The sequence below is a fragment of the Athene cunicularia genome (genome assembly GCF_003259725.1).
Source record: "Athene cunicularia isolate RWA chromosome 2 unlocalized genomic scaffold, athCun1 chr2_part1, whole genome shotgun sequence".
In the NCBI taxonomy this organism is placed as follows: domain Eukaryota; kingdom Metazoa; phylum Chordata; class Aves; order Strigiformes; family Strigidae; genus Athene; species Athene cunicularia.
Genome location: NW_020799095.1, coordinates 117,613,568 through 117,630,120, shown reverse-complemented (window position 1 = coordinate 117,630,120; position 16,553 = coordinate 117,613,568). Strand labels below are relative to the sequence as shown.

The following is a 16,553-nucleotide window of genomic DNA, read 5'->3' as shown; positions in this document are numbered from 1 at the left end:
ACCATCAGAGGTAGAAATCAAGCAAAAAATCCATGTCAATATCCCACATTCTCTGCAGAGCTTATTCCTTAGTATCGGTAATGTCTCACTGTATCTCTCTGAAGGCTAAGGACCATTTTGTATGACACTTGGCAAGGTTTTCAGATTTCTGAATCACCAGTGAAGACAGAATTAATATTAAAAGTATTACGAAGGATTGTTGAAGTGTGTCCTATCTGCTTGAATGTGGTTACAGTGGATTGGGGCAGAGGAGATACTGCATATTCTTTACATCAAGTTACATCATGTCCCAAATAAAACATCTGTCCACGGATACTTCATCTGGATACGAGAACAAAAACTTCAACACTGCTGAACTCATTCTAATTTTTAAATCTACAGGGTACAATATTTACTTTTTTTAAAATGAGTTAACCTTCTTCTTGCATATCTAAAAGCTGAAAAATCAGTGTTCCTGCATTTGAACATGGTATTATTCTCCACAAACATTTAGCATACAGAACAAGCGACGGAAAATAACATTTAATTTGTCATACTGCAAATTAATTGCTTTTAAAGGGAAATAGTGAGCATAGCTCCCTATCTAACTGGAGTTTTGGCTATGTTTTCATCCGAAGAGCTTTAGCTCTGTCTTTTAAATAGTTTACTGTCTTTGCATAGAGCAGACACAGAATTATGGATGAGGTTGATGCTACACTCTCTCCCAGAAGGCCTATGCATCACAGTACCCCAGGCAAGCCCATCAGATGTTTTCAACACATCCTCATAGGAAAATATTTTAAATTCTGTAAGATCTGTGTCCAGATGAAAAGTCAATAACAGATAATGTGTTCTGGACACAGAAATGTAGCATCACCTGGGGGGATAGGAAGTCTAAGTTGCTTTGGAATCTCAGCTAAAGGGCCCCACACTTTATTAAACCTGGAGTTGTGAGTGTGTAGGTGTTGGATTACACACATCAATAGGAAGAGAATGATTTCTGGAGGCACTTATGGAGAGATTTTGAATTACGGTACTTATCAGGCCCCAGGGAGCATTTTGGCAAGTTTTTGAAATGCACTCATGAATTCCTCATGCGCTTTTTGGAGACAGCTACAATGACTGAAGCATGGGGGCTCGAATGACCCTTTGCTGTTTCATCACATGTGATTTCCAGGGCAAAAGCAGGGCTTCTCAGAGCAGCAACATGTGCACCCTGTAGAGCACAAGTCCTTACTGTCAGTGCCTGACATATCACATGGCCTATAACAATGCTGCTTCAGTAACTGTCTGCAACTCTGGGGTGAAATCCTGGACACATTTACATCATTGCAAAAATTCAAAAGGTTTTACAGGACCAGTATTTCATTCTGTTGCTTGGGGTGGCATCTGAATTCAATGTTATCTGAGCTGAAACAAGACACAAACAATTAAGATGTGAAGAATGCATTCAAGTGGAAAAGATCTGAGAAAGTACTGTCAAGCAAAAATACAAGTACTTGGGCACATGATTTTCTAAATATAAGGAGAAGGAGAGGGATTCTCCATTTCCAGACATTCTCAGAACATATTAGACAAACATCTTTTAGAAATGGTTTAGCTGCAGTTAGGCTGCCTCAGGGTTAGCAACAAAATATCTGGAGGCCCTTCCCAGCCCCATTTCCTATTACACTCCCCCTCTGTAGGCAAACACGTGTACATTACTGGGAGAGGATGTCCCTGGTGGTCATCAACAGCTCAGCATTGGAGACAGTCACAAGAGGAACTATTCATGTTTGCTCTCCTAGGCTGCCTCTTTAGAGTTGTGCTGTAGCGGATTTTGGTGGGCAAAAAGAAGGTTCTTTCTCTCACAATTCAGACCAATATTCTATCACTAAGATGTCAAAAGAAGGTCCATGAATCTACAGATGACATTGGTTCAGTGGTTCTATTTAATTGTTTCAGAAGCAGAAGCATTCTCCAGGATTGACTCATAATTAATTAAAGAAAAATAATGTGAAGCTCAAATATAAAAGAGACTATCATACAATGAAGATACACTAGTTGGAGAGTGTGTTAAATTCTACAGTAGAACTTCTGGAACAGCAAATGTCATAATATGAATCATTAAGGCACTGCCATCTTCCAACAACAGAGATATGTATGGAGCTTCACAGATTAAATTCCAGTTTTTGATAAAGTGAAATTTATACATTTGTACTGTTTGTGTAAGTGAAAACACCACTAGATGCTTTGCTGATTGAACTGAGATTAAGAGCCAGTACATATTAGATTTTCTGCATATTCTCTTAAGCAGACAAGGCATAGAAAAGCATATCTGACTGTCCTATCCAAAGAACAAAAAAAAAGCCATCAAACTAGACTATTTGGTTATGCTGCTGCCTAATCCAAACAAAGTAGAAACCAGGGCCAAGAGCGAACAGGCACCAAACTTCTATAAGCATAGGAATTGCTACTTGCCTCTGAACATGGATTTTTGCATGTAGGACTTAAGAATTGGTGGATAGCAAAATGGAAACTGACCTTGAGGTTAGAAGAAGGATTGTGGGAAACTGAGACAGCATTATGTAACAATGTGTTGTGTGGAAACCAGCAGTAAATAACACCACCCGTAGAGTGTGGTGAGCATGTAAACAATAAACAGGAAAAACCTGAAGGTCAGTAGGATGTAAAAGTAAAAAAGAATCTTTGTAAACAGGTGGTAATGAATTGGGAGCTGGCACAAGTGCAGGGACATTTGCTCTTGGCAATGAACCCCCTTCAACAAACTGGTGTGAGTTTATCATTCTTCTGCGCATCGCCCTGATCCCAGCTGGACCGAGACCGACGTTTGCACTTTTTTTGTTGGGAAGCTGTCTTTCTATAAACTAGACATATAAAGATACTAAATGCATACTAACTTCATGATTAGTGTACTTGCTGCAGAGAAGTCCAGGTTGCTGTAACCTATCCCAGGGGAGCTTTTTTGTGTTTTACATTAATAGTTCATTGGATTAAATGTAAAGCGTGCCCACATATAGCCAGAGTAATGAAACAATAGGGTCACATGCATGTGTGTGACTTGGCTTGCATTTAGTTCACATATCTCTATGAGTTTAGTTGTTGTAATATAGAATTTCACCTGCACTTAGCTAGTTACCTCTGTAAGTGAAATGTAGACATACCTGAAGCAATACTCCAGGAAGCAGGAAACAAGTCTCCCTCCCACTTTTGTAATTACTGACTCAAGAGAAAGAGATGTAAACTGCAAATAAAGCCATATTTTTAGGAAGCATGTTCCCACAGGGCCAGAAGATTTTGTTAATACTATATGTGCACAGTACAGCTGGTTGTTATGTGTTTTTATATTATTGCTTACTTTTTCAAGATAAGGATTTGCTCTGAGAAATCTTACACTGGATAATATTTAAAAAGAAATTGTTTAATTTTAATAACTTCTGCAAGTAATTTTCTTTTCCTATTTCTCCCTCAGCCACACCTACAAATCCTAGAGCTAGTCACTGGGGGAGCAAGAAGTCACATTTTAAAATCTGCCAAATTACTTGATAGGAGTGGTACAGAAAGGAACCTATTAATAATATTCTGTTATTGAAATGAATAGATACACTAAAGTTGCTTTTAAGATTATTCAGATAAAGTATCAAGGGTGTGAAGATCTTAAAAGGAAGCAGCAGAAACTCATATGACAATAAAAGGCATTTTATTATAAATTGATGTTTGAAAGAAAGACAGCTGGTTATTAGACAAATTACATGCATTTTTATATACTGAGGTATGTTTGTATTTCTTCATTAACAAGTACTGTTGGGAATACTATGTCCTTACATCATTGCATTAGTAAATGCTTCTAAAAATAAGATGTAAACATATGGCTAAGGAAAATGTATCTCTTTATCATGGCTCTTTTTCCATCAGAAAGCTTTAATCGAATAGCATCAGCAATGACCCATGAAGTATCTTTCTGAAAACACTAAATCTACCCTGTTCCTTACAGCTAGAGAGAAGCATATTTCTATGTAGCTTACAGTGATTTTTTGTAATAACTTTGAAGTGCCTGGTGCAGAGTCAAAAACAGAACAAAAAATTCCCCACCTTGATACTCTTGCCAAACTAACTTGCACAACTGACTCTCAATTCAATTAGGCACCATGGAGGCAGAGTTTATTCCGTAAGTAATTGATAAATGGAAACTGCTCCCTGAAGCCAAAAGGGTCAACCAGAAAATGAGTAAGGCTTCACACAGCTCAAAGGTGAAAACCAGTTTATCACACATGCCTTCTGCATGGCCTTCCCAGCTGCTGTTTATACCCCCAAGCCCTCTAAACCCAGCTGTTTGTTGCCTGTTAGGCACATCTCAGCTCCTCCTTGGAGTTCTCCTGACCTGTTGCACTTCATTGCCAGCTTGTTTGCAGTCAGGGTACCAGGTGGCTGCTTCTCCCCTACAATGTCAGCTGTGGTTGCTGGGCTGAATGCTAGTATCAGCCAAGATAATGCTTGCCATACACTTTAGAGGGAGTGGTGCCAACCACAAATGTTAAAAAAAAAACATGAAATCATGTCAAAATCATCAGAACCAAACCAAAAAGATAACATGGGATTTTCTGTATGGTTTTGTGTGAGAATTAAGTAATATTTGCCATGGTTTTATCCTCTGCCTTTTAGCTTAGAAAGTGTCCCAGAAAAATACCATTGTTCTGGACAGTACCAGGAACAGACAGATCTCAGGAGCCCAGGACTTCATAGCTCTTACACCTGGGACCACTCAAGAGTCAAGCCATCCTCTCACACTTTGAGACACTTGCATACAATTCACACCTGCTAAATTATTAATCATTCTAATGAATGCTGATGGTACCCACTATATCTGTAACTAAAAAGTTTTTGCCCTCTGAAGACCAGAAGCAGGATTTATATTCTGCCTTCCTGCATAAAGCTTGTCTTGTGTTCCTTCATATGTGATCAAAATATGAAACAAGATATTCCTCTGACCAAATATCTTTGCACTACCTAGCTAAAACTGTCAAGTTCTTAGACATGCAAGAACTTCTAGAATTAAGATGCTGCCAGATTCTAATTTCTTTCTCAACTTGTCATGGGCAATCTTAGTTCCACTGAAGTCAATGAGATTTTCCCCAGGGATTAAATATGGTTATAATTTCACCCAGTAATGGCATGAAGCAGAAAGAATGGAGTTTAACAGATGTTCAGTGAAGCAACTAACAAGGAAAAAGGCAAACCTACTTTACATTTTTCAGTAGTGTCAAGGTAAAATATGAAATGCAGGCCACTAAGGAAGAATAAAACCTGTGAAAAGGAGATACTAGTTTCACAGGAATGCTTTACTGAGCACAACTGATTAAATATAGCTTATCATTGATAATATGCTCTCCTATGTGCAAATGAGTCTTCATGCATATTGCAAATACGCACAGCATAACAGAGTTTCTTTACTGCTGACAAATTAATTAAACCTGTTCCTGAAATGAATTTCAATGGACTATCCCCATAGGGTTCTAGTATGCTAAACATTTTACACATAGGAAGTCTACACTATGATGATACATATAGCAAGTACCTGTTCATCACAACGTTACCATCCATTTTACTTGCTTGTGACTAATGCAGATCAACATATTTTCTGTGCATTTAGCACTGTATGTTTGTGAGACAGCAAAAAAAGTTCACACTACAAAACATTCATGACAGACAATTAATTTTTATTTCTTAAACAAATAGATGGTTATACTGCATATTTTTTTTTTAATAGTTGCAAGCAATTTCATTATATCATTATGTCTAAGATACAGGAACCAAGCATACATAATTGAAGACAAAGGAAATTGAGAACACACTTGACAGAGTTAACAGGTAAATGAAATCAGTAAATGCAACTGCCACATCCCTTCATTTGATGTCTGTGCAAAAGCATCTTCTAAAGTTCCAAGCACACAGCACACACCGGTTAGCTTATTTTAAACAGCAAATTTGTTTCAGTAATCCATATGGGTAACTAATGCTTTATCATATATATGAAATTCCTTTAGGTGCTTTATTTTTGCATGCATGCTCCATTCCTTATTGATATGTTCCCCTTTTAAAAGAGTCTTTATTTGTTTTAAAGATCAAAGTAGATAAACTCAATACAAAGCTATGCGGCAGGGGCAACACCTGTTTCTGCTACCCACACACATACTCTTTCACTCACTCCCCCTTCTGACCTCTCTCTGCAGGTGACTATGAGTGAACAGCCAGTTCTCTGTGAGACCTGAATGGGACATACACACTGGCAGATGTGGGCGAATACTTTAATGTTTATTAATCTAAAAAAGAGTAAAGATTACAAAAATATAAGGAGTAGAAAACGTTAGACAAGTTAAAATACATAAACTCTCTAGGTAAAGTTTGTTTTGGTCAGGCAGAGTTTAGCTTATCAAATGTCAATCCAAAATAACAGGGGTATAAATTAAACAAAAACATTATAGTAACTTTATACTAAAAGGTGACAGTTACCCTTCTTTCCTAAGGCCACTGTACCACAGTAAATACTCTGATTCAGTGCATTAGAGCATCCACATATCAGAGCGGTTCCACTTATGTACTGCTGATACTAGAAAAATAACTTTATTTAAAATTATTATGTATAAACTAAAGCAAATTTTCAGGTGTAGTTTTGATCACCGTAATTTTGTTTTAATTAAATTGTTCTTCAACAATCCCACTGATTTCACAAACCTGTGAAATCAAACAGAAAAACACAGAAATTAGGGCTAAAATTTAATGTACACAAAAACAGGACAAAAGGGAAAGTGAAATTTTTGTGTTTGCATTTTGTAAAAGTTTTCCATGATGCAGAACTCACAGTTAAATAAGCAAAACTGATAAATATGTTGATGAATCACAATTCATTTTTATCTCTAAAATATTCAGAAACAAATCACAGCTTCTTTAGTTATATTATTTGTTCCAATTCCTCAGTGTTTTGAAGGGTTTTTCTGATGCTTCTTTTCCAATAGTAGTAATAGACTGCAAAAAATGACCAGTGTTGCAAAAAGCATCAAACATAGTAGGCAACTGTGATGAATCAAATAAGCTGAGATAACAATGTTTTCATTTCTGCTTGTGTTCTGGTTGAAAACCTTCCCCAGAGCAAAATGGAAATTTAGCTTTTACAAATAGTTACATACACATATTGAAATAGATTGTTTCCTAAATGTTGGACTGTAACACAACTTGCCCCCCCCCCCCATGTTTGTAAAAGATGCAATGCTGCAACCGGACCTATTACATGGATCTAGTTAGAGAATCAGGGTTATAAACTGGAAACAAACACCACAACCACATTTAATTACACAGCCGAATGCATAAGGTCTTGTCTGTATGTTACCTTAGAAGCCTTCACCTTGCTGTTTTTAAACACTAAAGGAAATCAGGCACAGCAATTTCACATTTATGCACTCCTTTTAAACATATAAATATGCAAGCCCTCTTTGGGAGATTAAAGAAACTTGGCAGGAACAAACTATTCCCATTATCTCCTGCTAATCAATTAAATAAAATTGGAACAAGATCTTCAAATTTCACTTTGCCAGGTGATAAACCTGGACTTTATATTTGATATGGTATTGATATTGAGCAGAGCAAGGTACATACCATGAAAACCTCTGCATCAAAAGGAAAAAATAAAGCCTAGGAAATCTTAGAAAAAGTTCTTATCCTTTATTATCCCTATATGTATTTTTTTGTCATTTATACCTAAATGTTCAACAACTGTTTTCCTTGGAGGCACTTCATTTAGCAGACATTCAAGCATCGTCACAGTTTTATCTTTAAGTAAAAAAATTGTCTTAAGGGGGGGAAAAAGAAAATCAAATATATGTAAGCCTGTTTCATCTGCAGATTCTTCTCATGACTGTTACCTACAAAAACTGGTCTTAGCTGCAGAAGAAAATAGGATGCCAGCCAGAAAATATATTCTGTGTTACCCCGTACCTATTGTGGAATTCTTGACTGATGAGAAACGATATTAGCAAGATCAAATCAACTTTCAGCTGACATGAGATAGAAAGGCGTCAAGGTGGAGATGCAAGAGATGAAGGACACCCTGAAGAGGTGATGGGATTCTCAGTGTACCCGTCTCAGTCCCCTAGTAAGACAGATCAGATCTCTAGCTGTCCTCTGAGCCCCCTTTGTTTCTCTCCTTGCTTCAGAGAACAAATAGCTTGGACTAGACTCTCACTATTCTATAGCTGAAGGTAGGTGAGACGTGTCATACCCTGACAGGCTGATTTCTCCAACATAAAAGGGAATAAAAATAATTTAAAAGTAGTTAATACAAGCAGGAAGACACCACTGACTGACTTGGGGAAAGTAACTGAAAAACTACATGCATTTTAAATTTAGTGAAATCACACCAGAAAGAAATACAGATAGACATTAGAATTGGGGCTTAGTCCCATGACACATTTTAGAAACATTAGCTAGTGATTTCTCATAGCTTTGCTGTCAGTAATCACATTTTATCATCCCACTTTACAGATCAAGGAAATAAGACACAGGGAAAATAAATGTTGCCCAGATCCTGCTGTAGTACTCACACTGGCACTATGCATTGTCAAACAAGATTTAACCAAAATGAACAGAATTCACATATGAAGGATCAACTCTTCTATCTTCTCCCTCTCTCACAGTTTCCACATTCATGGATTTTCTCCCTGACAGGGTCAACAACAGTCATCGTAATTAAGTCACAAAATCTTAACCTCTTCCTACTTGAATTTGAAATCCTTCCTCTTCATGATAACAAAGGAATTTCTGAAGATTTGGCTTAGAATAAATCTCAGCTTTGTAAAACACATTTACAGCAACAGGATAATAAGGAGTGTTAATTTTTTTTAAAAAAGCTTGGAGAATACTGGGCCAAAGAAAGAAGACATATTTCTTTCACAGAATCTTCACCTCCTGGTCATTTTTGCATCCTGTTATGGGAATACAGTCAAGCATTCTAAATTTTTTCCGTTTTCTGCATTGATCTGGCTCCTCTGCTGAATCAATCAGTCAGTTGTGAAGCCAGAAGCCTTTCAAAGCCTTATTTAATGCAAAAGGATGTGCTCCCTGGGTCTTGCACTTCATGGGGTCATTTGCATTCAAACAAATTGAGTGAAAAGTAGGTGTAGAACATGACCAATGTGCTTTGGTAGTACTTCAGGGCTATTTGGTGCTCTTTCTTCACTGCTCTAGATGACTACACCAGGCACTTGTGAAAGATGACTGAGTTTGATAGCTCTTGAAAAAAGTTGTGACAATTAAATGGAATAAAAAGACATACAGGTTTACAGAAAGATCTTCTAGGCCTGTAGTGAAAGCACTCAGCCAGCATTGGCAAACAAAAGAATCAAGAAAGATATAAAAGAACGATGAGATCAGCGTAATTTGGTCCCTAGCTTTCTGATGCTCTGTACTACAATCTTTTAACAGCACAATATTAAACAACCTGTGTTTCAACACATAACAGTATACTCTGTGATCCAAATCAAAGTTCTTGTATCAATATACACAGCCTGCTATATCAATATACAGCTAGTGGGGCATTTTTATTGTGACATAGGTAAATCGATATATGTTTATACTCTTATTTTGGAACAAAATTCTAATAAAGCTTAGTACAGTTTTCTTAGTGATGAGCATTTTCTGTTGAACTTACCTGTATATCTATTTAGAGTGGTTTATACAAGGCATAGAACTCTGTGCAATTCAAAAATTAAGGACAGCCAATATTTTTTTTTTTCCTGAAAGCTTAAAGTCCACTTGCAGATCTTTTTGAATTAAAAAAAATATTTTAAAAGCAAAACATTCCTATCACTGTTATTATATACACTGACATTTAATACCAGACATTCACATGAATAACATTATCATGAACGTATTTTGTGCTTTGAGACCTACAGAATTCTATGACTATCTAGAGCACAGTAAAGTTTAACAGTATTATATTAGTATCTTTGTTACGGTCAAAATTAATTCAAACCATCATATCTTATATTTCCCAGGTGTGTAGTTTTGGATCACTAAGGACAGACATTACTTTATCCAGAGGCATCCTGCCTTCTCAAGTAAATGATTTTTATTTTCCAGGGACTAAATTATGATAATAAAAACAATGGGGTGGGGATAGGCTTTGCAGTTTAAAATCCCTAGAACGAACCTTAGAATACAAATCATGATGGTGTGTTTACATGTACATACAGTTATGCACATCCTCAAGGGCTTGTAAGAAAACAGGTGGCATACATGTAGAATCAAGGTCATTATATCATGCATATCTTTATCAATGCCTAACGTGTAGTGTCCAGGAAATCAACTGAAATTGCATAACCAGACTGCTCTTTATGAGAATGAGTAAGTATATTCATAGACATCAGGACAAAAAATCCTGCTGTGATCATCTAGTTTGACCTCCTGTATACCTGTATAGAGTCCACAGAATCTCCCGCTAGATGATAATCTGTCAGTTAGCAAGCCCTACCACCTTCTGTTAATGACTCCAAGTTCACTGACTCTCTTAACTTTTTTCTTACAGTGCTTAAAGGTCCTGGTTGCTAAGACATAGCATTTAATTTCTTCATCACACTTTGATGAGTTGAATTTTTTTTATTTAAATGTCTACCTACCAAGTAATCGCTGAGGTTCCTAGTTGAATGCCTTTAGGGGAGACAAACTCCTAACAGGGCTTCCCAATCTCTGAGACATTTTTAATCATCTTCTGAAATCTCTGAAGTAATTCCAATCTTTCTTAATGGCAAGACACCAAAATACAAGGAATGGTCCACTGTTCTTTGTGACAGCATTATGCTGAGAGCTCATACTGAGATGATCTTCTATGATCATCCAAAATCCGTTAGGTCACTGCTTTTCAAGACAAAGCCTCATTATTCTGCAGCACAGACAGATACGTTCCTCTGGTGCCAGATATATTTCATTTGGTTCAAATATATTTCATCTGGTTATAATAAAGTGCATTTTACTGGAATGTGGCCATTATACCAGGGGATTCATATCATTTAATAACTTCAACTTGTCCTTCCCACCAATTATCCAAACTTATCAGACCCTAATGAGCCCCATTCATCTACATCTTCCCATTAGAAACTCTAGTTCTCAATCCCTCAGTGAGCCAGCTTTTAATTTACCTAATGTGTGTCCTGATAATTCTCTATGCCATTTTTTAAATTACAGTGACCTTTTTTATTACATTAAATATCTTTGGGAATCCAAATTTACAATAATAATGTAACTTGCAGAAGCTCCACTGAAAACCGCTTTCTGCACCAAAATCAATTTTGAGCATTTTTTCCCCACTGCAATGGAAAATTCCCTCCTCCCAAACATTTAGTTCAATGTGAACTTCTCCAAGATGAAACCAAATATTAGTCTTTAGAAATAAAGTGATATGAGCTAAAGCCTTAATAGTATAAGGAGATAATGTTAGCTTTGGATTTAAGTACATCCGTTCAAAAAATAGGAATCTTGAGTCTAGTTCCAACTTTCCCTAGATGTATTAGAACTCTCCCCTCACTATCCAACAGTCACTTAACTTCTGGTAGAAATAATGTCAATCTTTACTTTTCTTTCACTGTCCATAAATAATTAAATCCAACTGGGCAGGTTTCCGTGCTAGAAAATTGTTTTATCTCACTTTCAGACTCAAAAAGCTGTTATATGAAATGTAGCTTCAGTTATGGGTGTTACAGGACATCCAGCCAAGACCATGCAATAGGCCTCATGAAATTCTGTTTAGAGGAACACAGTCCTTACTTGTACCCCATTTCTGAAGTGGACATAAAACTGCCTCAAGCTAAATACCTAGCTAAACCACTGGTAGGGAGAATGAGAGACAATGTATCTTCTTTAACATATGTAAGTGCACACCGGAGAAATTTGGAAATTTATTCATACCCTAGGCAGACAAAAGCTTTATGACATTCCTGAGAAAGGTTATGTGGGATGGGCAGATACTACGTTTTTACTCCAGTTTATATTACCACTCTTGAAATATTAAGTGAAAGAAAGATACCAGTAAGTTTCTCCATAATATTAATGAATCTGGAATTAAAATATTCCTGAAGTTCAACCCAGATTCACTTTTGGGACAAAAAAGTGCATATTTATAGTGAATTTACAAGTCACTGGGAAAAATTTCCAACTACAAATATTATGTTCTTGTTAACCAGACACATAATTGAATAATACATTTGAACAATGCCTCATAACTACCTTACTCCCTAGAGAAACAAATCTAGCCTTGCCATAATCTCATACCTGCTGTAAGAGATGTTTCCAGTACTGCTATACTCCATCAGAGCAGACCACAAATACAAATAGCTGAATTTGACTGACAGAAATGGAATGCATTTGTGCCAATGTCATAAAGGTTTCAATCAACAGTTGCTGCTCTAAGCCTGATTCTGTCATTCTTACTCATACTGAGTAGTACCTGGCTCTAGCAAACGAAACTTTCACAGCGAAAAACATATTCCAGCAGTGAACTCCTCCTTATTATCAACTCTGATCAAGCAATTTTCTAAACCTTAGGAACACTTTTTTTCATAATTAAGAAAAACTAACTCTAACTGTTGAACTATGTGAATTTGCTCAGTGTAAGGAATACCCATGGACAAATATTATACCATTTGGAATTTTTCTGGAACACAGTCCGAAGTTCTTGATTCCTCAAAAAAAACATCTTTCATTCTTTGGGTCTTTTGCTAGGTGGACCTTTGTGCCAAATGAGAAAATGAAGGTTTTCTTCAATACCTGTTGAAGTCATCAGCAAGACTGTCTCTCCAGAGTTACAGGACCAGTGCAAGAATGAATGGAGTGAAAATCCCGCTTTTTCCCAGCAATCAGCTTTGATTTATCAGCAGTAGACCTTCCATTGCAAATCTTAGAAAAGAGTTTACAGATGTGTAGTGGCAAAACATTGAAGTTTCTTGCCATGGGTCAGTAGGTGAGAGTTCAAGCCTTTTCCCAGATCAGCCAAGCTAGAAATGAGCATCTAGTGCTCCTCTTGGCAAGCTGAAAGAGTGAAGTGATAGCAGCCACACCACTTAGTGTGCCATCGACTACAAAACCTGACATGCCTTAAGTGGATCAGGGCAAAGGAATGTATATACACATAGATATATATTTAATATGGATTAACCGAATAGCAAGTTCATTAAGAATCTATGTTAGTCATCTGTCATGTATATTTGCCAAATGGATTGACTGCAGGTTGGGATCCTCTGTGTCCAAGGCTGTGAGACTTGGGGAAATCTGCTGTGTGGGGTACTTCTTGAGTTAGGCACCCAGGAAAGAAGAATCAGGATTTTGTGCAGTAAATCCATGCCAGGGCTACAGACAGTAGGTTCTTGGAAGCTAGGGATAGATTAGAAATTTCCAACCAGCAGTCTCTGTAGGACCTGTTCTTAAGGGAAAATTCAACCTGACTCTTTCCAGTCCTCTGAAAGGCTGAATTTCTTCTCATAAAAGCTGCTAAGAAATGCTTTGGTGGTTGTAGATGCAGCTCTTCTGTTTCCTTGCATCAGTACCCCATACAGAAGAAAATTATTTTTGCCAGCTCAAAGAACTCCCACCAAACTGAAGTATTGTGGAAATGGTAAATGTTTTTTCCAGATCCCTCCTCTTTCCAAGAATGATCTCTATGCATCCTCTGAAAACTATTTGCAGAGAATCAGCACACAAGCAAGCTACTACAGGTAATAATGGAGAACTGTCTTCAGAATGACAGCTGAGGAGGAAGACACGTAAGGCCTTCTCTACAGGCTTTTTAGTGACACTTAAATCAAAAATGAACCGCTAACACTCGATTTTGGATCATACTGCCTTTAACATTTTCAGTTATCTCTGCTCAGTTTGTACAGACTATCAAAGGAGATCACATATAGCAAGCAAAAGAGATTCAGTTACTATAGTAGTTCTTAAAAAAGCATGTGTTGGTTCCTATTTTTTAATAATGAAAATGACATTACAAGAACAAATAATTACACAACTATCTCTTAGATTTCTGCAAACTTAATTAAGCACATAAAGAGGAATGAGAGGGTATACTAAAAAAAAAAATCAACAATGCTTCTTAAAATTTTTTTTTCCTTCATTAACATAACAAATCTTTTAAGCTGTAATCATTTATACTCTTTTATGTTTACCACTTTGATTTCAAATTTTGTCATAATTGGTATGGAGCTTAAATAATTATTGACATTCAGTTATTTTTGGATCTTACTGATAAGGATAAATTGTTAAAACACTGTCAGAGAGCCTGAAGGATTTAGAAAGTAAAGTCTGATTTACAGAAACTGAGAACCTAGATCTCATTTCCATAAGACATGTGTTGTCGTATCTGTTTTGCAAATGATGTTTGTTGGGAGATGTTGAGACGCCAAAGTGACCCAATTCTGTTTAGCTATCACTGGCTTTGAAAACAGCCTCTTTAAACTCTTACATCTGACTGCATTTGAAACTGTTACCCCAAAATTTTTTCATTCTTTTTCTTGTAGAACACTAACCAGAAGGTATTAATTTAAAAGAACTCAAGGTGACTCACATTGCTTCTCTTTTTGCATTGTTAAGTTTTCCCACTACCAAAAACTAGCTTTACACCTGGCTGCTATTATCTCAAAGTAGTCAAAGAATGTGGTAAATATTATCCACATATAATTTATTAAAAGCTGAGTCAAAGAACAGGTGTTGCTATTGTAAAGATTAATTTTGCAGCTCTTCTGCTCAAACTCATAAATTATGAACTGCTAGGCCCCTTCAACACTAAATCACACACACAACATCCACACAGATTTATTAACTTTAGAGTGAAAAATGATGTGTAGTCTTGCCAGCTGTTCTGCCTACAAGCACTGGCATCAGCAAGTAGGCCAAGACACTCACTGACTCTCCACTTTACAACTGGGAATTGGCAGCTTCTCTTTGTCAGCAGTGGCAGTCCTGCACTTTCTGCTTGCCAATGACACTAGCATATAAGCTCATATAGGGATGATAACATTATTATTGTCATTGTGAATAACATTCATCATTATTAGATTTCAAAAAATATTGCTTTGATCAAGCGTTTTTGTTCTACTCCTTCAGTTGTATTAGTAGAAACACTTACCTACTATAAAGGGTGCAGCAGTTAACTACACCGCAGTTAAGTGCACAGTCAACATGGGTTCACAAAGGGAAAATCCTGTTTATCCTGCTATGATAAGGTCACCTGCCTAGCGGATGAAGGGAAGGTGGTGGATGGTTTTTTTCTGGATTTTAGTAAGACTTTTGATACTATCCCTCACAGCATCCTTCTGGACAAGTTGTGCTTGTGTGGATAAGTGCTAGGTGAAGAAATGGCTGAAGGGCAGAGCTTAAAGTGTTGTAATGAATGGGGCTACATCTGGCTGGCGACTGGTCACTAGCTTGTTTCTCAGGGTTCAATTCTAGGGCCTGTTCTGTTCCATATATTTGTCAATGATCTGGATGCAGAAGTTGAATGCACCATTAACAAGATTGCTGATGATAGCAAACCGGGAGGTGCTGTTGACTCTCTTGAGGGACAAGAGGCCCTGCAGAGAGATCTAGATAGACTGGAGCATTGGACAATGAGTAATAGGATGAAATTTAACAAGTCCAAATGCCAGATCCTGCACCTAGGCCGGAGTAACGCTGGGCATAAGTATAAACTGGTAGGGGAGTGGCTGAAGAACAATCCTGCAGAAAGGGATCTGGGGATGCTGGTCAGTAGCAGGCTCAGTATGAGCCAGCAGTGTGACCTGGCAGTCAAGAGGGAAAACCGCATCCCGGGATGCATCAAACACAGCGTAACCACCCGATCAAAGGTATTAATCTTGCTGTATTCAGCACTGGTGCAGCTTCACCTTGAGTACTGTGGGCAGTTCTGGGCCCCACAATTTAAGAAGGATGTGAAGGTCCTTGAACACATCCAGAGGAGGGGGCAACAAAGATGGTGAAAGAGCTAGAAGGAATTTACTAGGAGGAAGCAGCTAAAGACTGTGGGTTTGTCTAGTTTCAAGAGAAGTAGGCAAAGGGGCGACCTCATTGCTCTCTACAGCTTCCTGAGGAGGGGAAGTAGAGAGGGAGATGCTGATCTCTTCTCCTTGGGATCCAGTGATAGGACTCATGGGAATGGTTCAAAGCTACTATAGGGGAGGTTTAGAGTGGATAATAGGAAGCATTTCTTTAACGAGAGGGTGGTCAAAAACTGGAACAGGCTTTCTAGAGAGGTGGTCAATGCCCCAAACATGTCAGTGTTTAAGAGGCATTTAACTTTTGGTCAGAAAATATAGCTTACAGGTACTTTCTTTCCCTTCTGTGTCTTTGGTGCCATCAGATCCAAGAAAAAGAATTGTTATTAGTTAGGCAACTATCATCTCTACTGATCTGGTGGTAGGACCAAAACTTTTATGTATAACACACAGAATCACACACATAATTGTCTAGGTTGGAAAAGACCTTGAAGATCATCCAGTCCAACCATTAACCTAACACTGACAGTTCCCAACTACACCATA

General features: G+C 37.5%; 1 protein-coding gene across 3 annotated transcripts in view; it reads right to left on the bottom strand.

Annotated features, from left to right (window-relative positions):
- Window positions 1-5,692: 5,692 nt before the first annotated feature.
- Window positions 5,693-16,553, bottom strand: part of C2H8orf34 (chromosome 2 C8orf34 homolog) — a 141,171-nt gene continuing 130,310 nt past the window's right edge. Inside the window, exons 13-14 of one of the 3 annotated variants that reach the window (XM_026843371.1) lie at window positions 9,680-9,720; window positions 6,698-6,711 (exon numbers count right to left, since the gene is read on the bottom strand). In XM_026843371.1, coding sequence (XP_026699172.1) covers window positions 9,719-9,720 — 2 coding nt within the window. In that variant the 3' untranslated portion in view covers window positions 6,698-6,711; window positions 9,680-9,718. Of the gene's footprint in view, window positions 6,712-9,679; window positions 9,721-13,415; window positions 13,553-16,553 lie in introns of those variants that run through there. The other 2 variants (XM_026843370.1, XM_026843372.1) reach the window with 2 other exon arrangements.